Source organism: Lampris incognitus, chromosome 18 (assembly GCF_029633865.1).
Source record: "Lampris incognitus isolate fLamInc1 chromosome 18, fLamInc1.hap2, whole genome shotgun sequence".
Classification (NCBI taxonomy): domain Eukaryota; kingdom Metazoa; phylum Chordata; class Actinopteri; order Lampriformes; family Lampridae; genus Lampris; species Lampris incognitus.
This window is the reverse complement of record NC_079228.1, coordinates 18,313,021-18,338,214: the sequence shown is the minus strand read 5'-3', so window position 1 is coordinate 18,338,214 and position 25,194 is coordinate 18,313,021. Positions and strand designations below refer to the sequence as shown.

Below are 25,194 nucleotides of genomic sequence, written 5' to 3'. Positions count from 1 at the left end.
CCATATGTTTTATTTTTAATTTTTTGACTTAAAATGGGGGTTTGTTTCCTTGCAAAACTGCAGCATAATGCAGTTTCTCCGTTCTCATCTGCATCGTCTTAAACGGCGTCTCTGAGGGTATTTTGAGAGAGATTGCCCGTGTGTGCAGCAACAAGCTCCTGTCAGCACATTTGGTGAATGTAAATTTACAGGATCATATCGGGCATAAATGACTGGGCATAACTCACACAACATAACTCTTTTTTACTCAGCGCCATTGTTTCCTTGGTGCCTGAGACCTACCTGGGTCCCTGCCTGATGTCCAGTGTGTGTTTCTAAATATTTCTCTTAGCGCCACAAGGCCTTGCACTGTTCACTGGACAGCAGTTTAATCAGTTTTAAGCACCTAATTTACTGCTGAGGGAATCAATAATAAGAATTAATAGAGGAAGTAAAATTGATAAAGAGGCCAAAACGTGATAGCAGGGCTCTATTTAAATGTGTTCAGCGAGGCTTGAGGGGCTTAATGACAAAAAGAAAATTTTAAAAAATTATGAAAAATATCCAACAATTTCAAGTGCAACACAAAAATGGATAACTATGCGAGTTCCCCTCAGATGCATCATGCTATTTTTCTATATTGAGCTGCCTGCAACTTTTTGCATATGTGCTCTTAAAAAGCCTCATCCCTGTTGAACACATGGACCTGTATGTTAGTTTGTGTGCATCTGGTCTGTTCTGCTTTGACAAAGTACATCTTGCTTTTGAGTCCCCATCTTTGTCTGTTAGCTAAATTAAAAGTGATATTGATGAGCCTGTGCGCTTCTGCAAAAGTTGAAATTGTTGGGGCATCCGGTTAGCGTAAGCGGTCTATTCCGTTTGCCTACCAACACGGGGATCACTGGTTCGAATCCCCGTGTTACCTCCGGCTTGGTCGGGCGTCCCTACAGACACAATTGGCCATGTCTGTGAGTGGGAAGCCGGATGTGGGTATGCGTGCTGGTCGCTGCACTAATGCCTCCTCTGGTCAATAGGGGCACCTGTTCAGAGGGGAGGGGGAATAGCGTGATCCTCCCACGCACTATGTCCCCCTGGCGAAACTCCTCACTGTCAGGTGGAAAGAAGTGGCTGGCGACTCCACATGTATGGGAGGAGGCATTTGGTAGTCTGCAGGCCTTGCCGGATCAGCAGAGGGGGGGGAGCAGTGACCGGGATGGCTCGGAAGAGTGGGGTAATTAGCCAAGTACAATTAGGGAGAAAAAGGGGGGGGGGGTTGAAATTGTTTTTACTTTGCCCATTTTTTAGGGCCTATAGCGCCCTCACTGATCTGTAAAAAGAGTTCAGGTCCCTACATTTGGTTAAGACTGCATGCACGACCTCTCTGTTGAAAAGAAAAGAAAAATACTTGAGCTACTGTTGAACTACTGCCCACACCGGTCAGAAATTATTCGATATCAGGCCAAGGAAATCAAAGCTTGACGTGTCTGCTTTAATTTTCTCTTTTGTCTCATCGTGGTAAGACTGAGCTGTGTGTCTGTCAGACCGATGGTATATGCACAAACTGCATGAACATTTTGAATTTATGTCTGACTCAGGAGGGTTACTGTCTTTCCCACAACCTTGAACGCATATGCACGTACATGCACATGTGCACAATAACACACACGTACACATTTTCCATACCTCAGAAGCACTAATGTCGGTGCTTGTCGGCGACTTTGTCTTCAGCCCACTTGCGCTCCTGCATATTATCAAGTCGGCCAGCATGACACTGAGGTGCGTCAATCATGTAATTGTGGGCAACTGTCAGTCCTGCAGCTATCTACATGATTACACCTCATTTTTCGAGTTGTTTGGTGAGATTATTCCATTTCGCATGGATCTAGTCAGCCTCGCGGTAGCGCCAACCACTGAAATAATGCTGTGCGTGAGCCTGAGTTATGTGACAGACTGTGGTCTGGCAGAAGATTGAATCCCCGACTGCTTTCCTTCTCTCTCCTTCCCTCTGTACCATCCATTACCCTCTTTATTTCTCTCTCTCTGTCTCTATTACTTCATCTCTCTCCCAGGGCCTCTCTCTGGAGTTCCTGTGTGGTTCTCCCTCTTCTGGCGTTGACCTGGATGTCAGCCGTGCTGGCCATTACGGACCGACGCTCCACATTATTCCAGGTGCTCCTTTCACTGCACCGCTAGCTCATGTCAGCATAAAGATATAAACTCACACACATTCCCAGAAGCTGCGAGGATACATGGATTTTCCACTTGGAATATTTCATTATGATAACGAGTGTTTCCATTATCAGCAGTTATTACTGTAATGGTTCCAGTTTCTATCCCTGCTGTAATGTCATAATAAGGATATACAGCGGACAAAATGGAGTTACTTGCTTTGCCACAGGTCCTCTTCGCCGTCTTTGACTCTGTCCAAGGCTTCGTCGTCATCACCGTACACTGTGCCATGCGCCGAGAGGTGAGTCTGCCCGGCGACTGGCTTAGCCTCACACACTTGCAAAATGATGTTCACGCATTTCCAAGGCAGCTGTAATAATCCTGCTAGACGGTGACCTTAACTACCTGTCCACGCATTTGACAGGTTGGATAAACGCTCGCGAATGTCGTTTCTAGGTCACTTTGAAGTCCCGTCGAAATAAGACGGGATCAGACACAGTGGGGGATTAACGCCGCATTCATGTCTGATGTTGCGGTCCTACTCTAGCATAATGCAGTGTGATAGTACAGTATTGTCCAGTTGATCTCAGCCTGCTTTAAACAGATTAGCAAAACTCTCTATGGAATAAGAGGATAAGTCCCTTTCTAATGCCCCCAATGCCTATTTGTCACAGGCTTTGATATCCCCCCTGGGATGCTGCATTTCCTGCTGATGTCATACACATTTGCATGCCAGTTGCACAAGCCCCTATATGAATGCATATCTGTTCATTAATATCCCCACACACACACATGTGCACACAAGCACAGATATATGCTCATGCTCGTGCACACACAAATCATCCCATAAACTAAAAATACACACACACACACACACACACACACACACACACGAAGATTGTCCATTGTGCAGGGTAGATCACACCTCCAATGCCCACAATCAATAGACAGTGATCCATATACAGTGATTACAGTGACGTCTCATTACTGTAAATTCATTCTATATTAAGCTGCCACACACACCCCCCGCCCGCCCCGCCCCACATCCCCTCGGATTAATCCTACAGATCATTATGATATTGAATCCGCAGCAAAAGTGTAAGTGAATTTTCTAAATGCTTGGAATGCTGAGTAGAGTTAAATCAATATTACAAAAGAGGAGGGATTATGGCAAAGTAAATCCAGGAATTACTTTTGTGAACGTAGGAAAATCCGCCACCAGATACCGAGAGTAATCTCTCGTAGCTTCAGAGTAACAGGCAGGGGGAGTGCCACGCTGCAGGGCGGGAGGGGAATAAAGGAAGAGGAGACCCTAGCTTAAAACGGGGGAGATCGCAGAATAAAGCCAGTTTGTTTTCAAGGCAAACTGCAGAAGAAAACGCGGCGAGCAACTGGTGAATGTAAGGCAGTGTGGAGAAAGGCGGGACCGAGGTGGCGCAGAGGGTAGGGTGTGCCACTGTAGAGGTGTCCACCAGTGATGCGCGGGTCAGGCGGGTTCAGGTAGGCTTGCTAGAAGATCTCACGGGTTCAGGCGGGCAGGTCAAAAAGCGACAAAGCAGTGCTCCGAGTTGTAAATAACTTACAGAAACATTGCGTGCAACAGGCGAGGCTGTGCATTACTAGTCCACCTTCTCTCAATCTCTCTCTCTTGCTCTCTCAGACACATGCGGGTGGCTTTTTCATCAATTCGCGATCATGGTTTTGGTCAAAGCGTGTGTTTTATTTAGAGTTTTTTTTCCCCTAACTGGTATCTGTAGCTTTTGCTTACAGCGCCAAAACTCTTTTTTTAAATTTATTTATCTATTTATTTTTTGGGATTTTTTTCTCCCTTTTTCTCCCCAATTGTATCCGGCCAATTACCCCACTCTTCTGAGCCGTTGTGGTCGCTGCTCCACCCCCTCTGCCGATCCGGGGAGGGCTGCAGACTACCACATGCCTCCTCCGATACGTGTAGAGTCGCCAGCCGCTTCTTTTCACCTGACAGTGAGGAGTTTCACCAGGGGGACGTAGCACGCGGGAGGATCATGCTATTCCCCCCCCCAGTTTCCCCTCCCCCCTGAACAGGCGCCCCAACCGAGCAGAGGAGGCGCTAGTGCAGCAACCAGGACACATAGCCACATCCGGCTCCCCACCCGCAGATACGGCTAAGTGTGTCTGTAGGGACGCCTGACCAGGCCGGAGTTAACGCGGGGTTTCGATCCGTTGATCCCCGTGTTGGTAGGCAACGAAATAGACCACTATGCCACCCGGACGCCCTGCCAAAACTCTTTTTGGTTAGAAAGAAGAGGCGTGTGTGTGTGTGTGTGTGTGTGTATGTGTGTGAGAGAGAGACAGAGAGCGAGCGAGAGAGAGAGACAGAGAGACAGAGTTAATGTCTTTAATGAAGGGTTAGTTGTTTTGCTGTTATTCAACAATAAAGAAAACCATTTGGAATAATTAGTCTGTTTATCTAATAGTCTAGACCCAGACACTATCAGGCTGATATTCAATAGGCTATATACACCTTGCAATCAGTGTATTATGCTGGACAAACAGCCCAAAACCGAAATAGTGCAACACTGCTCATTTTGCTGTGGCCTAGGCTAAATTTGGAGATTTACAGGTCGGGTCGGGTTCGGGTGGTTAATTAAATGCATAATGTAGTGGGTCAGGCAGTGCGGATTGGCTTTAATAATGGGTCGGATGGATGTGGGTATTAAATAACCATGACCCGCACATCACTACTGTATCCCCAGTGGGAGAGAGAGAAGTGGAAGTTGTGGGGAACGGAGAGAAGCGATGAGATGGAGGGCTAGATGTGGAGAAAAAGAGGGGAGGATCAACCGGAAACAGAGGGAAGGATAGCAGAGGATTGTACGAGATTGTATGCAGAGTCCTATGAAAAAGAAATAAGTGGGAATAAGAGAGGAGCTATGAATGGTGGGAGGGGAGGAGGAGAGAGAGGGGTAAGGGAGGTAGAGAGAAGTATGGCCCTATAGAGAGCCTCTTTACTTTGACGGTAGAATTAGCTCTCATGGGCAACACACACATGCACACACACATAAAGAAAGGGCAGAAATAAAATTGAAGCAATACACAAGTCCATGGCTCACAATGGACACAATGTCCTGCGTGACAGCTCACACACACACAGATAAGACCTCCCGCTGAGACGGAAGATGGCTTTCTGTCACTCATGTGCAGCTCTGTGCATGAGCACCCTGTTTCCACTTACACTGATCTCCTGGGATTTCAGAAAAAACATGGTGAATAACAGTATAGCTCCCCAGCAAGATACCCAGATATCTTTGGGAAAAACACAGCAATGTTGTTTTTTTTTAGCACTTTGGAAAGATCTCTCACTAGCTATAAACACACACACACACAAAAAATATTATATCGATTAAATTTGTGTAATTGGAGCTGTAATGTTTACGTATGGGGCTGTTAGTTTTAGGTGTCTCCCTGCTGATCTCACAGAAGATCCGTTGTGGCTTTGAAATACTCTCATCTTTCCCTTTTGCTTCCTCTCCATCCATTCTTCTCATTCAGGTGCAGGACGCCGTGCGCTGTCGGATGGGGGGGTGCAAAGACGACAGCGAGAACTCGCCGGACTCCTGCAAGAACGGACAGGTGCAGATCATGGTGAATAGCATTCCATTTCATCCCATGTTGGAGTCCATGAGCTCGGCCCGGGTCAACTTTTCTGGAAAGCTGCATCCCCACATAACAAAAAGCATGAATTCCACAAATGGCGTCTTTAACCTCATGCCTGGCTCTTTTTTTTCCCCCCTTTGAAAGATTTCATTAATGTTCATACATTTAAGCTTAAAAGATTGTTACCGACGTTTTCATTCCCATTGCCGTACAAATCGAAACTCTCATTAGTTCTTGACGGTCTGCAAAATGAACTCCTGCAGCGCTGCAAATTGACATAAACAGTTGATATCAACCAAATGACAACATACTTTGAATAATTCAGCTGACATTTCACATCCCCCAAGACGACAATATATGAATTTGACATTACGAAGAGGGTAAGCGGGGGAGAGCTTCTCCGGTCTGTATATCCAATACATTCTCAGCAAAGCAGACACTGCAGCGTTTCTGTTTACCTTCAGCACTAAACTCCCTCATCTTTATTCAAAGAGCATGGAGCTCACGTAAGGTTATTTTGCTCCGAAATGTGGCTAATAGCGTGATAAATCATAGAGACTTGAACTGCCGTGCCAATGTCATCACGGTCACACCACAACCGGTGAATGCATGAGTTACTGCGACTCTCACGGCGCCATTCCCTTTATTTCTCCCTCAGACACGTTTGTGGTAATTATGGCCTCCTGAACGCACTTCTGAGGTTATGGAGATTTAACATCGGAGCCGTCGATCAGAGCAGGGGTTTTATTATGACGCGCTCCTTTTCTCTGCTTACTTTCAGGAATTAGAGGTGCCATTGAGAGGCCTGGTTATTCAATGCTTGTGCTTAGGAAAATATAGTGGTATTTACCTGCAGTTGCCTCTATACAGCTGTGCAACTGGTTAGAGGGGTGCTATTGATTTTCCTATAAATGCATATTTATTGGTTGCTTTGCTGTGGTCTACACAGTAGTTAACAATCTTCCCCGTTTTTATTGAGTTATTATTTTTATCTATGTACTATACTACCTTGTTCAAAAAAATAAATAACTGAGGAAAAAAAATACAATACCAAATCTATAATGCTATAATACCCCCGGAGATTTTGTATTTTGTGTATTTCCGTTCCTATAATCAAGGTAATATTTCTCCCCTGAAGTCCGAGTACCATTTAAATTCATACAGCAACATCATGGCAATCAAATCCTAGACATGCCTGTAGCAGCTAAAACAAGGCAGCCTTTTAACAGCATCGGCTGATCAGCTTTCCTGCTCTCACATCTCTGCTTTATCCCCCTCATCCCATTCCTGCACCGTCAGAAGTGCCCGAATGTGAGCCACTGTGGGCAGCAGTGTGGCTCTCTGCGTTATGGCACATCACCATGCCTGCCAACCTGCCACCAGCAGCCATGCCCACCCACATGCCACCAAGCGTGCCAACAGGGATGCCAGCAAGCCTGTGGCCACAGTCTGCCCCACAGCAGCCACAACCACGGGCACGAGCACGGCCATACCCTGAGCCACGGCCATAACCATAATCCAGTCGTGAACAATGTCCACAACCATGCCCACAATCACAACCACGCCCACAACCACACCGGCGGACAACCAGTACGTTAGCTGTTAGACATGGCGAGATAGCTGTGGTTCTCCCCTGCAGAGTCCCAAGTTAGATGAAGGTGCAATCTGTAAAACAATGTGCAAAAAATACCAGCAGATTTAAATGACCAAGCAAAAATCATGAACTTCTTTTTAACATTTTGTCTCTTCTCATCGGTGTTTTCTTCAAAATGTGGTCAGATTACATATTGCACCTTAAAGTCAAAGTAGTAAGAGAAACAGTTGTAATTTCTAGTGTATTCTTGGCCGCTTTCATATGTGTTGATCCGATGCTTGCTTGTCTTGTATTTGTTTTACCAGGAAAAGCTGCCATCACTTATTCTGAATGCTGATTGGTACATTGCTCTGGTTAAGCTCTTTTTTTTTTCCCCAGAGTCAATAGGACTGCAGTCTCTTATCATCATTTTTCTAAACACTTGGAATGACGATAAAGTGACCTCGATGATTAACTACGCTCCGCTTAACCTCTGGGACTAGTGCCGAGAGGGCATGTAATAGTTAAGATCAAAATGATGTATTTTTCTCAATTTGGCCATGAGAGATAGGGTGGGAGAGCGATAGCAAAGTAGAGAGGAGGTGGAGAGAGAATTCTTTCATATCCTCATTTGTCTGTTTAGTACAGATCCATTTATGGTGCTGCGGGTGATTTGCGTACTAAGAGCTTTACCTTTCCTCTGAGACCTTTGCACATTCTCTCATTCTTTCTCTGTCTGTGCCGTGCCCAAACTGTCTAAAATCTGTAGTTTATTATCCAAACAAAGCCTTTTGTAAATGAATCCCAACGAGGACGCGAGAGGCAGCGCCTTTGCGAGGAAAGAGCAGACCAGAATGGCATAGCAGTAAGTTTACATTTGCCCAAAGTTCAGGAAACTTGAGTGGTGGCCATTTTGGAGACAGAAACCGGAACTTTCAGATGGTACTTTCTTGGCTTTCCCCTGTTGTTGAGTAATGGATAGCTGCAGACAAACATGGCGCTGGAGCCTGGGCGTGTCAACACAAGTAGGCGGGCAGCGACTCAGGACCAAGACCCATGACCCTACACCCCATCCCAACCCTTTAACCCTAACCTTATCCATTCACCTTAACCCTTAGCCTCCAGTAACAAATCTACCCAGTGAGATTTCACTTTTGGACTTGTTCATGTCAACCCATCTACCCCCCCCCTTTTCTCCCCAATTGTATCCGGCCAATTACCCCACTCTTCCAAGCCGTCTCGGTCGCTGCTCCACCCCCTCTGCCGATCCGGGGAGGGCTGCAGACTACCACATGCCTCCTCCGATACATGTGGAGTCGCCAGCCGCTTCTTTTCACCTGACAGTGACAAGTTTCACCCGGGGGACGTAGCGCATGGGAGGATCATGCTATTCCCCCCAGTTCCCCCTCCTGAACAGGCACCCCGACTGACCAGAGGAGGCGCTAGTGCAGCGACCAGGACACACAACCAATTGTGTCTGTAGGGGCGCCCGACTAAGCCAGAGGTAACACGAGGATTCAAACCTATGATCCCTTTGTTGGTAGGCAGCGGGATAGACCACTACGCCACCCAGACGCCCTCAACCCGTCGACTTGTGTCGACGTGCCCACACTCGTGTCGAAACGCCCACGTTCCAGCACCACGTGTGACTGCAGCTTTTTCTTCTTTTTCTTCTTCTGTAATCCAAGAGAGTAAGGTGACCACGGAGTTTTCGATCAGAGTTAATTAACATCATTTCCAGATGCCTCCACATCCTGCGGGCTGGTTGAAACCAGTGTTGTGAGCAGATGAACGTAGGAGGAAATTATAAGATTACCATGAATTGCCATTGTTTTTGCCGTCTGTTTTATCGTTGGTTCCCTGTGTAAACAAAAGCTCCGTTCGGAGACAACAAAGTTTTCCTTCAGCTGGCAGGGCAGATAATGGTGTTTCTGCTATGTAATATGCCGCCCCCCACCCTCTCTCCTTTGAATGACAGCAAGGTGGCTGATGAGGCGTAGCACTTGTTTGCCAGCCAGAGCTCCACAGTTTCTGCCCTGTCTCTGTGAGAGACTGTCTTTGAATTTACTGAAGCAAATTGAAATACATCATAGGAAGAAAAAAAACCCAGACAAGCATGTCAAGAAATTAATAGGGCCCCCCCCCCCCCCCCTCAATTCTCTAAAGCAGCCTTTTTTGATTTCAGGAGGTGTAGTGTCAGTTTTGCATTCTTTCATGAAATCCACTGTGATAGATGGAAAACACGAGTTCTCTAGCTCAGAGACCAAACTTCAGAAACTCCTTTTTCACCTCCTGCACGTGCGACAATTTCCTTTTGTCCGCAGAAAATCTTTAAGAATTATTGCATCGCTTTGGAAACAAAGCCGGGCCTTTTCTGTAGCCACACCGGAATAGCGGGGTTGTTGAGAACGTGTCTGTGTGTAAGTGTATATGTGTGTAAGTGTATATGTTAGAGCAGAGCTCTCATTCCTCCTGTAGTCAGTCCCCCTGCTAATCTGCTGCCGGCGTGTGACTGAATTTGCTGGCAGACATGTACACACGCATACACACAGACCCATTAATTGTCTTTCTTCTCATCCCACACAATCTCTCAGACGGACTTTGAGAAGGATGTGGACTTGGCGTGTCAAACAGGTAAGCTCTCCCTCCCACACACTGTCTCCTCTCTCTCTCTCTCTCTCTCTCTCTCTCTCTCTCTCTTTCTCTCTCTCTCTCTCTCTCTCTCTCTCTCTCTCTCTCTCTCTCTCTCTCTCTCTCTCTCTCTCTTTTTTTTTCATCTTCCTTTGTAGCCATTTAACATGGGATTAACGTGGCTGAGAGGGAACTGGGAGCTGTAACATTCAGCTTCGCCGTGGTGCATGTTAATGAAACGATGGGAGAAATTGTACAACTCTACTCAGTGGTGGGCAGTTTATTGTGCTCTGTCAATCACACTGATGTTGCCCAGTGTGTTCACATAGCACATGTTCGGATGTAGTGGTGTGCATCTGTGCATGATAATCATGTTCTTCAGACCCATACGGTTGAAAAATGGACTGTATAGTAAAACCATAGAAAAGAGATAATTACTATAGTATATCATGTGTTGTTGTTTTTTTTCCATCACGTTTCTATACAAATACTAAGCCATGTACTACAGTATCTCTATAGTAATACTGTAATAATGTTTTCGGGAACAAGTTCTAAATAAACTATAGAAATGCTATAGTATAGGGCGTCCAGGTAGCGTAGCGGTCTATTCTGTTGCCTACCGACACGGGGATCGCCGGATCGAATCCCCGCGTTACCTCCGGCCTGGTCGGGCATCCCTACAGACACCCTTGGGTCTGTGGGTGGGAAGCCGGATGTGGGTATGTGTCCTGGTCGCTGCACTAGCGCCTCCTCTGGTCGGTTGTAGCGCCTGTTCAGGGGGGAGGGAGAACTGGGGGAATAGCGTGATCCTCCCATATGCTACGTCCCCCTGGTGAAACTCCTCACTGTCAGGTGAAAAGAAGCGGCTGGCGACTCCACATATATTAGAGGAGGCATGTGGTAGTCTGCAGCCCTCCCCGGATTGGCAGAGGGGTTGGAGCAGCGACCGGGACAGCTCGGAAGAGTGGGGTAATTCGCCGCATACAATTGGGGGGGAAGGGGGAAACCCCCCCCCCAAAAAAACCCCACAAGAATAATAGTTACATATATGGTTTTACTATAGTCAGTTTTCTTATGGATATGTCTGGTTGTATAGCTGAGACAATGGTGTGTGTGTGTGTGTGTGGGTGTGTGTGTGTGTGTGTGTGTGCACGTGCACGCGTTCGAGCACCTTCGCAAGTATAAATTTGTATCATGATTTCTATGCTGAAGTTCACATTGTGTTTTGTAAAATTAACACAGAGTCACTTTCCCCCTCCACCCTTGCAGAGAGAGGACACCCATGTAAGTTTGTCACCTATCTGACGTACTTAACACGGCTTGACCGGGTCCTAGATTCAATTAACCCCCAGATCACTGTCTGAACGCCTGCTGTGGGGTGCACATGTGACGAGATGAGCTGGACGGGCAATTTCTCACACCTGTCCCGTCCTTTCAGATCAGTTAGCACCAACAGGGTAGAGAAACAGAGAAGTTTTCGTATTTACACAGACAGAAGCGATAGCGGTACACTGAGGCTGAGGGATCCGGTCCTATTTCTTATTTTGGCAGCATGTCACTTGAAGAATTGTCAAATCTAGACAGTTTGCTTGAAGCAGTTATATTCCATAGGCTTATGGGCCTGTGGAATAGATATTTTTGACCTCTGGTAGAAAAAGCATGAAATGCCGCATGACATTTAAGAATGTACCATCGTTCGAGTGTGAGGGTAGATTGAGTTATATGTTCAGATCAGGGGTTGTTTCCTAACTGCACTTAAATATATATCCATTGTGCCAGGCCACCCACAGTGCATTTTGCCGTAGCCGTGATAGAAATGTTCCCAGTTCTTTTTTTTTATCCTGAACAACATGCATGAACACTAATTCAAGAACACTGTAAGTAAAGTAGTTTCAATGTCATTTCATCCACATGGCTGTGAAGTCAAGAACTGCATGCACTCATACCTGTACAAGCAAGGGCATGTTCGCATGCACACGCAATTCGACTCACGCACATGCACGCACACACATGCATGCACACACATCCCAAACCAGTGTTGTAGTCCTCGAGTCCAGAACTCGGACTCAAGTCCGACTCAAGTCCCAATTTTCAGGACTCATGACTTGACTTGGACTTGAGCACTGATGACTCTGACTTGGACTTGGACTCGAGCATTGACTGCATTCGGATTCGGAAGTTGGAGATGAGGACTTGGACTTGGTAATTGATAAAGACTGTTTTTTCTTGTTAGTTTTTTGTAATAGGCCCTAATAATTTGGCATAAGATATTGATAGATGTATTAACACCGTAACATTATTCAGTTTCATGCAAGGACAGGCACGTGTGTTCACCTACATACGGATTTACGTGCATACCCTCATGCAAATCCTGTTGGAACTCGACTCAGACTCAACCTTGATGACTCGGACTCGGACTCAGGTAACAGGGACTTAACTCGGACTCTTCTTTGAGGACTTGGACTTGGACTCGGATTCGAACACTGGCGACTCGACTCAGACTCCAGGTTTGGTGACTCGACTACAACACTGTACCAAGCACATAGTGATATATGAAAACAGGGCAGGCAGTAATGAGTTCCTGTGGTGACCATGATACCGGATGGAATTCTGCAGGATTTCGTCTCAATTTCATTCGAACTATGCCACTTCTAATACTTTTACTCATTCCCCTAGCAAATAAAAAATACCGTCTTTGCCGGCACATGCTGAGTCGGAGCAAGACTTTAGGTCACAGTGTCATGGGCAAAAGATCACCTCAGCCGGTGTGAATAGGAGAAGCCCAAAATGAGAAATGAAACTTTACTACGGCACAATAATTTGCAGACAGAGCTACTGCAGCTTAACATATTTCCATATGAATATCTCCCCCGCTTCATTTCTACATCTGATTTTTTTTTTTTTGTGGATGTAAGCAGGAACTGCTAAAATGAACAGTTTTATGGGTATAAATTTTTTTATCGCCACTTTCATTATCTTTTTTTTTATTCTTCTTGTTGCTTGAGGAAATCTTCCACCTTTCTCAAAATTTTTCTCGATTCTTGACTTATCTCTCCGTTTTACCCATGTTTACCTCTTGATTGGCTGTCTTCTCTCTTGCATGATTTATCCTGTCAGTTTCTCACTAAGCATTTCATGGTGCATTCTTATCTTTGCCTTCATCATCTGTCGATAATATCTCTCTCATGTTAATATTTTACAACGCTTTATTCTTTCCACTCTTTTCTATACCCGTCTCCCATTTCCCGCTCTTTCTCTGCCTCGCCTCACTCGCCATCTACCCCTCTGCCTCCTTCATTCTTCCCTTTTTTTGGGATCCCTTTTTCCCATTTCTCTGCTGTGACCTCTTTTTTTTTTCCTTCTTCCTGACGCTTCTTCCCGTCTTGTGTTTTTGCCTTCCTCCATGACCTCATTATTTACCCTGACTCACACCTTCTTATCTCCATACCGTCACTGACAACCCCCCCCCCCCCCAACACCAACCTTTACCCTCGCCATCTCCCCTGCTTCTCTTGATCCCCGGTCTCCTGGCGTTTTCCCTCCAGTCATTTTCAAGGAGGTGAACACCTGCAACCCAGCCACCATCACCGGGACCCTCTCCCGCATCTCCCTGGATGATGAGGATGACCCTAAGCTGGCTGCACACCAGGAAGGAGGAGTAGGAGTCAACTTCAGCTCCCTGCCGGGGAACATCCCCCCACCCAACCTTATCGTACAGGTACGGCATTGCGGGTTTTGCAGGATTGAAGTTTGGGCAGATTAAATGTTTAGCATAGTGTTCTGCCTGATTTCCAAAATTCGGGGGAAAAGCCAAAGGGGCAGATCTATCAACATTTTACCTCAGTGCAAAACCATTCTTGACATTAAAACGTAATGGTCGTAGGCATCCAGGTAGCGTAGCGGCCTATTCCGTTGTCTACCAACATGGGGATCGCCGGTTCGAATCCCCGTGTTACCTCCAGCTTGGTTGGGCGTCCCTACAGACACAATTGGCCATGTCTGCGGGTGGGAAGCCAGATGTGGGTATGTGTCCTGGTCGCTGCACTAGCACCTCCTCTGGTCAGTCGGGGCGCCTGTTCAGGGGAGAGGGGGAACTGGAGGGAATAGCATGATCCTCCCACGCGCTACGTCCCCCTGGTGAAACTCCTCGCTGTTGCGGCTGGCAACTCCACATGTATCAGAGGAGGCCTGTGGTAGTCTGCAGCCATCCCCAGATCAGCAGAGGGGGTGGAGCAGCGACTGGGATGGCTTGGAAGAGTGGGGTAATTGACCTTTCGCAAAGTACCTCCCCAGAACGGTGCTTGTCCAATCCTACCTTAGCAACGGTCCGTCAAGCTTTCAAACACACAACAAAATGCTGAAACGGTGTGCCTATGGGATCTGCAAATCGGATACTAGATATCTAAAAAGTTTGGAAGGGGCGTAATTTTCTTTCCCTTCCCAAAACCCAGAATGCAAGAAGCGCAGTGTCGGCAATAGATTTCGCAGTATAGCAGACCCCATGGCCAGCTTAATCCATCCAAAATCAACAAAAATACCTGTCTGCTCCAAGCTAAGCTTGCTACTAGCTATTATTGATAGCTAATACAGCTAATGTATTATTACTGTTACTTTTACCCACACAATGCGCTGATTTCTTCCTTCATGTTTTGGTGTTTTCCGGCTACTTCCTGGATAGTTCTGAAATGCTTGACGGGCATAGCAACAGTAACTAAGGGGGGCGGGACTTTGCGAAAGGTCAATTGGCCGGATGCAATTGGGGCGAAGGGGGGGGGGTAATCGAGAAAAAAAAGAAGAAGCAATGCTCAAGATTTACACAAATGAGAGAATGGGAATGGATGGGTAAATTTCTTTTGCCCGTCAGCCTCATTGCATGTGCATTTGTAGGAGTTACCCTTTCATTGCACAAATTACTAGAAGGAGCCTATGAAAATAAACACTAAATGGGATTTATCAAAATAAGGTCTTGGTGATTGCATGCACTATTAAATGTACGTGAAAAGCATGTCATAACTCATTGCACCCCTGAAATGGCTGGGGTTGTTGTAAAGTTTCTTGGATGCGTGTGAGTGTATTTACAGTGACAGACGAAAACATCGTGTGGATGTATCGCCTGCCAAGTCACATTATAGGCGACCCAACTGACTGGAAGAAATCAAAGAAGATGTGGAACTACAGACCAGGGAAACATGCACTCCCAGCAATAATGAAACTCCTGGCCACGCTTGGTTTATTTCCCTCACTGTTCTTTTCAGTGAATGGTGGCATCTCGGATACCATTATTGCAATTTTCAATTTTTTCAAAATTTAAAACTAAAATTTCAAAAAAGTCCAAAATGATATAAAATAAATTAATAGATTTATATGAGAGCAAGTAATTAAGGCTTTGAAATAACTGGATCCAATTCTCCAATTTTCTATTATTAATTTGAAATAAGAATATTGAACTGAGGGCTGCACAGTGGCGCAGTGGTTAGCGCAGTCGCTTTACAGCAAGAAGGTCCTGGGTTCGAGCGCCGGGGTAGTCCAGCCCTGGTGGGTCGTCCTCTGTGTGGAGTTTGCATGTTCTCCCCTTGCCTGCGTGGGTTTCCTCCAGGGGCTCCGGTTTCCTCCCACAGTCCAAAGACATGTAGGTGAATCGGCCATACTAAATTGTCCCTAGGCGTTTGTGTGTGTGTGTGTGTGTGTGTGTGTGAGTGTGTGGGCCCTGTGATGGCCTGGGTGTCTCCCCGCCTGCCGCCCAATGACTGCTGGGATAGGCCCAGCATCCCCGCGACCCTGAGAGCAGGATATGCGGTGCAGATAATGGATGGATGGATGAACTGATAAGTGTTACATTGACCATTATCACCCAAGCTGTCAACAATCCTTAATTCACTAATGTGAAGATTACAATATCATATAAGTTCCCAAATGACCAAAATGCTCTCAGAGCAAATGAACAAGGATTTTACAGTGCTACCAGTTACCGAACATACTTGGACCAATGAAGGGACACATGCACAGATCATGTTTATATAGCACGGGCCACATTTAGGTTAACAAGGCTGTGGCTATATCAATTATCTTGCCCAGTTTAAGTCGATACGCCACTAAATTGACCAACCATATCCATGCTAACTGTCGGTAAACTTGCAATAATTTGCCCCGCACTTGGTTGATCTGGCCCAATGGCTTTCAGTCAGGCTCCGTTGTACCTGCTAACACGTTCTCCGGTGTTTTTCACAAGGTGCCGCCCCTGGGAGGACTCAACGAGCTCAGCGAGACACCACTGAAGAAGGAGGTGAACGTGGAGCAGCAGAGACAGCAGAGCCAGCAGCGCGGCGGAGCGCCTGTCTACCTGTGCACCGAGAGCAGCCTGGGCTGGGCACGCCCGCCCGCCTCTTCCAACACCACCCAGGACGGGAGCGCTGGGAGTGGCGGAGGAGGAGGTGGAAGCGTGGGAGGGGGTGGAGGAGGGGAAGGGGACTACATGGTCTTACCTCGCAGGACAGTCAGCCTCAAACCCCCGCCGCCTTCCTCCCAAGGAGGGGGCCTGGGCCTGGGGGGTGAGGATAAGCCCCTCAACATTGCTGTTGAGGACCCTCCCTTCCCACCGCCTCCCTCCCCGCTGACCCTCCACCCGGCTGAGAGTGAGGCCTACCCGGCTGACTTTGTGCCGCCCGGGGTCAGCGACATGAACATCGCCATGAACCTCAACCGTTCCTATGGGACCATCAAAACCATGCCACATGGGCACGGCCACATGATCGCCCCGGGCGGTCTCGTGCACCCTCATGGGGGGCATATACACGGCCACGGGCACTCGCTGCAGCTGAAGCCAGGCCAGAGGCCGTCGGTCAGGCAGATTCTGACGGGAGGAAGCGCAGTGGAGAGAACCAGGACCCTACCACGCAACCTAGGCAGCACTAATGCCAACACCAGCCTCTCAGCAGGATCCCTGGAGGTGAGTATGGAGAGGATGAAACAGGCTGTATACTCGAAATGACAAACCAACTTTTCAAACAAGAAACGCAAGCGAGCATGTCCTCGTCAGTATACTGAAACGCAACATTCTTTGTCATGTCACTCCACACCACTGGAGGGCGCAGAATGATTATGAGGCAGCCATGACACAACCAACCATATGATATCTGGACCGACTGCAGACACAGGGGCTGCTCACAAACTGGTGGGTTGTTGGTGGTGGGTCCTCACACACACACCGCACCACGCAAACGAACACACAGTATCCTTTTTGTTCGTCTCTTGTTCGAAACGTGTCCTTTTGTTTGAAAAGGTGCGCTTCATTTTGAGTATACTGCTTACCTTGAGGGTTGGACGACGGTTTGCGCCAATATGGGTGCACTGATAGGGGGCCTTTTTACCGAGCTTCTTCACCAAGCCGATCACCAAATGCTCAGTTTGAGTGACAGGTGGCAGAGTGCAGCAGTACGAGGAATGAATAAGGGTGAGGAAGACAAAAAGGAAGGCGGGGGGGGTGACTAACTGTGTGACTGAAATATGATGACAGTCCACAGTCGCTTCGCTCGGAACAAGTCCGATATTAGAATAGACATTTTGTTTATCCTCAAAACAACTACCAATTTCAGATTGGTTTACTCCATGGGCGTAAGCCTGTGTGTGTGTGTGTGTGTGTGTGTGTGTGTGTGTGTGTGTGTGTGTGTGTGTGTGTGTGTGTGTTAATCCTCCCCTCCCCCTAGCCCTACAATGTGGCACAACAGATGGACTGAGACAGGTAGCATCTGAGGAAATACCCCTGGTGAATGTCTTTCAGTCCGCCTTAATTACACACAAATGCACAGATACTCACAAACACACACACACAAAGTCACATAGGCACATGCAATCACACACACACAAGGAAATGTGCACAGTAACTCACTCACATACATGCACATTCTGCCAACACAGCTGTATGCACAGAAACATACATTCTCTCTCTCACACACACACACACACACACACACACACACACACGAAGAGCATGGAGTGACAACTGCAAACGCAGGCGCGTGCACACAGACCGAAACATGCACGTGCACATTAATGCACACGCCGCCTCTTACCCGGATGGCATCTTGCTGACTCACAAAGTTGATTGAGAAGACACTTACCTTGAAAAGTGCAGATGCTTAATTTAGGGCTGAGGATGTTAAGGACAAGTCATTAAAACTCTCCATCTTCAGATCTGCAAGTACACTCATGAATATCAAGAAAAAAAACCTGAGGAGAAACCTGCAAGTGTTAATTAATCAGGCGCCGCTGTAAGCTCGCCCCTTTGAATGCACTTGATTAAGAGATGGATACCAACACGTGGCCTCTTTGGAGAAACGTGACTGAAGCGACATTTTATTGCTGAACTCAAAACAAAATAATGCGGAGAATCACAGAGATGCACTCATCAAGAGCTCATCTCACTGCTGACTTTCAGCGAGGGGGTTGATTTGTCTAGACGGTCCGAGTCAAACGTGTGAAAATGTCTCACAGAAGATGCTGTCTTTTGAATAAAGAGGTGGAGAGGTGTGAAGCGGGAACGCTGAAAAGATGATATTTACATGATATTTACATGAAAATATATTCCCAAAAAAGAAACACGGTAGACTAAACACCTCGGGATGCCTCAATATGTGCGATTATAGTCTGATATCACTTCAGACCAGTCATGCCTGGATCACAGTGCCAAAAACATTACCTTGCTGTCATCACATTGTCCTCCCCACACAACATGCAATACACACATGTTGTATGTCTACTGCATTACTAAGCAGACTGATCCATGGGCTCTCTCTGTAAGGTAAGGATTTACCATATGTAATAGGTGGGGGGGGCAATTATACTGCAACTGATGCACAGGTGATGGGTGTGCAGCAAAGCCAACGAGACCATCTTCATGTCCACACATTATCCATTACCTCTCTATCCCTTACCTCTGTCTTCATTGCTCTGCCTTGCTGCCATGGTATCAGATTACCACCTCCGTCCTCATAAAGACCGAATACAGCTCTTAGCTAATTGCACAGCGAGCGGTATCTCTCGGTGGCGAAAGTGAATCTGCCAGACAGGAAGACAGAGAGGTAGATGGGAAGGGAGACACGGAGTTTAATCCAGGGCAATATCGGAGCCAGACAAGTAGGAGATGCCTGCAGCTGTGAAATTGGCTGTTGGTAGGACGTTTGCTACACTTACAGACACACTTAGAAGAGGAAGTCCAAACAAGATTAGAGGATGGAAAACCATTTCTCAGCTGTTTGCTTGAGAATTTCTTTTTTTTAATTTTATGAGTATATCCAACAAGTTCTCCAAAAACAGTGGGAAGGATGATTTATGCTGGGGTCGTGATGATTTCATTTGAAAGCACGTGAGCCGAGAAATTTTTATTTCGCTCCCAATTCTGAGTTATTCTACTTCGCTAACCTCATTATATTGAAATAGACTGAAAAAAAATAATAGTCTTTCTGCCTTGAATGGCATTTGCAGGACTATATTGATTTGCATTGTGTGGACAAGGCGTATTAGCGTCTGCTCTTTTAGTGTTTAGTGACACTGAGAAAAAGAGAAATATATAAATATATAGAGTCAGAGAAACAAGAAAGACTGCAGAAACGAGTAGGGAGAGAAAGAGACAGGTCGAGTGGATGGATGTGTGTCTTCAAAAGTGGTCAATTTATACTGTCTTCTTTCCCCCCCCCCCCCCCCCCCCGTCCCCTCCTCTCCCAGAGGAAAAGAGTACGGTACTCTGAGCTGGACTTTGAGGTAAGAACCCGGCCCGCTTTCCTTCCATCCGTTTTTTTTTCCCTCTGCTTTTGTCTGCTTTTGCCCGGACTGAGTAACACATAGAGGAGCCAGTAGCATCGCTAAACCCCCATCCCCTCAGCGCCTGTCTCCCCTTTGCATTTAGAGGACTGACATGTGCAAGGCCTAACACACACACACACACACACACACTATGCGGTTTCTTCAACAAAGATCCACTACCACTTTCACCGTTTCAGCTATACCACGTTTTTGGGGGGGGGTTGGGTTTTTTTTTTTTTTTGTCAGTCAATTTGGTCATTAAAAATCAATGTTTGGCAAGTTTCATTTCCTTCGAACTGAATCAAACAATGTTTTCTTGATTGTTGTAGAGGTACGGCATTATCATCTCACCCCTGCGTTAAAATGGTCTCGGGGGTCCTGGTTGAAGAAACAGCCAAAGTAGAGCGCGAAGTGTGTCTGGATGAATATGAGAAGCTCAGTCATGGGTTGAGGAGTTTGTGGCTTTTAGATGGTTGGCTGGTCGTCTCTTTACTGGATGATGGGTTGGCGTGTGTGTTTATGTGCTAGGTGTGTTCTTCATAGAAGGACCTGGTGTCCTGTGAATCTCCAGTCTCAGATCAAATATTAACTTTTGAAAACCCTGGCATTATTCAACCAAATTGCTTATTTTTGTAAGTATTGGGTTGATTTCAAAGACTGGATATTCACCTTCTACTCTGGAGGCAACCTTCATACAGACAGTTTATGCGGTTTCCAGGTACTAACAATGACTATGGCTTATCATCCATGCTAATACTTTTACTTATCTGGCGAATCGAGAGTCAGATGTGCATGAATCTTCCTGCAGAAAGATTGTATGTGCTCAAAACAGCTGCCTTTTTCTTTCTTAGCTAAGTTTCACACTAAACTCTTTTTTTTTCGTGGTAAATGAGTACAGGCTGCTGGCGACAGGGGTGCAACGGGTCACAAAACTCATGGTTCAGATCATATCACGGTTTCAAGTCATGGATCAGATTATTTTTTACATCAGCCAAAAAAAAAAAATGGAGACAAATATAACTTTGCTTGAGCGGGGTGTCCGAGTAGCATAGCCTACCAACACGGGGCTCGTCGGTTTGAATCCACGTATTACCTCCAGCTTGGGGAACTCGGGGTAATAGCGTGATCCTCCCACGCACTACGTCCCCCTGGCGAAACTCCTCAATGTCGGGTGAAAAGAAGCGGCTGGCGACTCCACATGTACTGGAGGAGGCATGTGGTAGTCTGCAGCCCTCCCCGGACCAGCGGAGGGGGTGGAGCGGCAACCGAGATGGCTCGGAAGAGTGGGGTAATTGGCCAAAAAAAATTCAATTGGGGAGAAAAAGGGGGATTTTTTTTTTATATATATATATATAAAGTAACAGCGTCAGTTATACTGTGTCTCACGATGACGGTTAAATTTTGCAATTAATCCGTGGTTCACGTGCGTGTTGAACCATGGGTGGTGACCCAGACGGATCACGGATCAACTATGTTGCGTTACACCGCTAGCTGGCAGAGAGGTTACAAAGGAGTTTAAAAGTTCAACTCAAAATACAGAAGGTGTACGAAAACGACCACATTTTCCCCTGGTGACAAACTGAGGCTATACAACGCTCAAAGAAGAGAAAGGGGAAAAAGTGGGCATTAAATGGAGAAAAAAAAAGCCCACCATGTGTCAGTGATGAAAGGAGATAAACAAGGAGATTCTTCTTAGCGGAGCAGAGAGATGAGAGTGCTCACTCGGAGGTAATTGGGGCCAGTGCTAAGCGCTTGTCCTGGCCGGTGAGTCGGGGAGTGTGTGTGCTGGCATCTGGCCCCCGTGTCGCTTTAAACCTCGCGAGCCACTTTGACAATTAGCCACCGCTGAGCAGCCACAGCACAGCCCTGCCCATTAGCACCGAGAGACGGCAGTTGTGGCAGTGACAAATGCCGTTTTTGCTATCAGTGAATTTTACTGCAAAGTTTAGGAACAGCTGCCTGTAGGAACGACATGTGGAGACCCTTGATGGAGCCCGTCTTGCAGCGCTTGCTGGCTTTCACCGAAAGCAACTGTTCAATGTCATCCCATTTGTCAGTCTTTAACCGAGCAAAAGCATAACTGAATTGACAAGATGACTGACGAGCAGCTGCCAGGCTAAAAGGGATGTCCCCGTCAGTGGTTCTCGCCAAATATTCAATGGAACGACTCCACTGTCGCCCTCCGAGAGGCTAAACTCTCACAGACCGAGGAGGTAAATGAGGAAGTAGATAACGTGGGAACCCGAGCCAGCTATTGATCAATCTGCCGCCCTCCCTTTCTAACCCCATCCCATGGCAGGCCTAGCTGCAATCCCTTGGCCTCTCTTCTATTGCGACCCCCCCCCCCCATAGCACCCGATGGCCCCTTCCATCCGTTAACTTTTTTCCTTTTTTTTTTTAAGTTTCTATTCTGTTCATTTTTTTGTTTTTTGCTGTCCCTTCCTTTCCCTTCCAGAAAGTGATGCACACTCGCAAAAGACACTCTGAGCTGTACCATGAGCTCAACCACTCGTCCAAGTTCCACACCATAGACAGGTATAGCAGGGACCCGGCCATGTCCACATTCAAGGTAAGACCCTCACCTGACTGTAGGATGGGACCCCCCCCCAACCTCTACACCCCCCTCACATCCAACCCCAACCCTACCCCCCTGCACGCTACCACACCCCTAACCTCCAAGACCCCCACACAAAGGTTGACTTTCAACACCAGAGCACCGGTGTGAAACACTCATCCCTGCACGAGGAAAAATCAAAATAAGAAAATCGTATTCTCCAATGTATGAATGTCACAGAATGCAGTCAGCACTGGCTGAGTAGTCACAGCACCACGGTAAGTTTTAAATCGTATGCAGCCCCTGTACATTCATCACAATTTTCAGCAAAGCTTTAAGTCATTTTGCAAACATGAGGCATTTTTGAATGCATTTATATTCATTAAAGTATTTTTTTTTTATCTCGCCATATTACTGGCCAGGAAATGTCAAACCATTGTTTGCCCTCACAAAGGAACCCAAATGTTTTGTGAATACACATTTTCACTGCCGTTTGATGGGTTCGCTGTTGTATTTATTATCGCGTCCGTGGAGAAAAAGAAGAATTACTACCTCATAAATACCTAATTTATGAGAACACTGTATTTCAGCTTTCTTAAAAGCTTTCCATACATGCTGTAACTGGCCTGGATTTACATCGCTCCCTCCGCTGCCCACTGCCTTATTAGCTCCCCGTCAAAAACAATTGGTCACATGTGCCGTCACTTGATGGCTAATCAATCACTGCCAGCGAATGTATTCCAAATCCAGTAATTTAAGTCCCTTATTTCTAAAACCCACTTACCAAATTACTTTTACTGTAGGGCAGTGCTGACTTAATAAATGTGTTTGCTGGTGTGTGTGCATCGTGCTTTGTCCAAACCTATGTGTATCTCGTTTATGTGTCTGTTTTATTGACTGCTCCGTCTACACATTTTTGTGTTTTTCTGCATGATTGTGTGTGTGTGGGTGTGTGTGTGTGTGTATGTGCGCGCGTGTGCACACCCACAAATTCGAGAAAGGAAAGCATCTTTGAATCATTAATGCACCATTAGCAGCAGACGAAAGAGTCCCTGCTTGCTCGGCACTGACCTTCAGAGGGCCGATTTCATTAAGATTTAAACTCTCATGCAAACACACACACACATGCATGCATGCACGCACGCACACTCACACACACATGCATGCACGCACACTCAGACACACGCCATCTGCAGGGCTGTGGTGCATGGAGCCGTGATGAGTTAGTCAGCCTTGATAGGTGTACTTTCCCCTGGCATTGGCAGCACACTGGTTCACATCTAATATACACCGCAAGTGGAGAGGCAGAGGCCAGCCTGACATCCCTCATATTCCCCCGTGCCCCCCCCCACACACACACACACAAACACTCAAACACAACACGTTTGCCCCGCGCCAGACTGGCAGCCCTTTCCTTCACTCCTCATTTGCTCAATGTCTTGATCAAGATTTTCAGGGATGTTGGCTGACTCCTCATTCATTACTTTGTCCAAATATTTCACGGAAGAGGAGAAAAACTGCTGGGAAGATGGGAGCCATATATTAGGTGGCCGTCATCGTCCAGGAGGCGGGGGGATGCTCAGTTGAGCTTTGGAATTTTTTCTCAAATGAAAAAGAAATTGAAGGTCAGACAGATAATAGATTCATTTTAAATCATTTAAGTGAGGAAAATTGGCACACATATCTTCTCCACTTTAGCGGAATTTGAGCCTTGCTCAGCGTTTCCTATCTCCGATTTTATTACCATTCGTGGCTTTATTAAACATTTTTATAGATTTTTGTGTCTTGAAGAATTTTTTTCTGATAGAAAGGATTTGAAGTACTGTGTAAGAGGAATAACACATTGGTTTTTTTTGGGGGGGGGGCAGATTTCACCCCAGACAGTTTATGATATCTTAGTCTGTGATATCTCATCTTGCCTTTCTGATAGTGAGCCAGTGTTTTCAAGTGGCTGTGTTTGAGGAAGGGAGATGCTTCATTCCAGATAACCAGGATGCAGCTGAAAAACACACAGCGCTCAACCAGGGAACGTCAATCGCACAACCTGCACACACACAAATACACACACAGTCTCACTCTCTCTCTCTCTCTCTCTCTCTCTCTCTCTCTCTCTCGAGACAAAAGGGTAATAAAAGGGAAGTACGAATATGGCTTACTCACCTTAACCCATTATGTTAAAAGTAAGTTGACTATGCACTTAAGTGAATGATTGTACTGATAATGCTATTAGTGTCAGGCCTTCGACAAGACCCAGCTTGAGTTCAACTCTGCTGCTGTCAATGTCTCACTATGAGTCACCCCCACACCCAGATGCTGCCTACACAGCAGTTATGTAGATGAAGAGTGTGTGTGTGTGTGTGTGTGTGTGTGTGTGTGTGTGTGTGTGTGTGTGTGTGTGTGTATGTGCACCTTTATGTTGGTCCTCTTGCTTCTCTGTTTGTGTGTGTGTGTGTGTTTGTGTGTGTGTATCTGTTTTGTGTGTTCAACCAGTGTGTTTCACTGTCTTTACACGAAGAAGAAGAGATGAGTTTGGAAGATTATAATTACTGCCTGGGTAATAATCTAAATGGCCCATAATAATTCTAATAACCTCTTTTCTCTACCATATGATGGACAGTGATTGGATTTTCACCCTTCTTCCATGCTCAGTGTGAAAAGCAAACACACTTAGCTATCGTGTCATGGTTAGACGGTCATTGCTCTGCAGAGGTGAATCATCGCCACAATAGTGCCCTATGACTAAATGACTTACCATATATCCGGGACTATAAATCGCTTCTTTTTTTTCTTCTTTTTTTTCACTCGTCCGGCTGATCCTGTGATTTATATTCCAAAGGCGACTCATACAATGTAA

At 46.4% G+C, this 25,194-nt stretch overlaps 1 protein-coding gene across 1 annotated transcript in view; it reads left to right on the top strand.

Annotated features, from left to right (window-relative positions):
• Positions 1-25,194, top strand: part of adgrb2 (adhesion G protein-coupled receptor B2) — a 208,165-nt gene that overhangs the window by 166,732 nt on the left and 16,239 nt on the right. Inside the window, exons 21-31 of the mRNA XM_056297981.1 lie at positions 2,049-2,148; positions 2,378-2,449; positions 5,680-5,772; positions 7,084-7,358; positions 8,101-8,122; positions 9,952-9,991; positions 11,258-11,272; positions 13,534-13,706; positions 16,218-16,934; positions 19,709-19,744; positions 22,242-22,355. Of these exons, the coding sequence (XP_056153956.1) occupies positions 2,049-2,148; positions 2,378-2,449; positions 5,680-5,772; positions 7,084-7,358; positions 8,101-8,122; positions 9,952-9,991; positions 11,258-11,272; positions 13,534-13,706; positions 16,218-16,934; positions 19,709-19,744; positions 22,242-22,355 (1,657 nt within the window). The remainder of the gene's footprint in view (positions 1-2,048; positions 2,149-2,377; positions 2,450-5,679; positions 5,773-7,083; positions 7,359-8,100; positions 8,123-9,951; positions 9,992-11,257; positions 11,273-13,533; positions 13,707-16,217; positions 16,935-19,708; positions 19,745-22,241; positions 22,356-25,194) is intronic.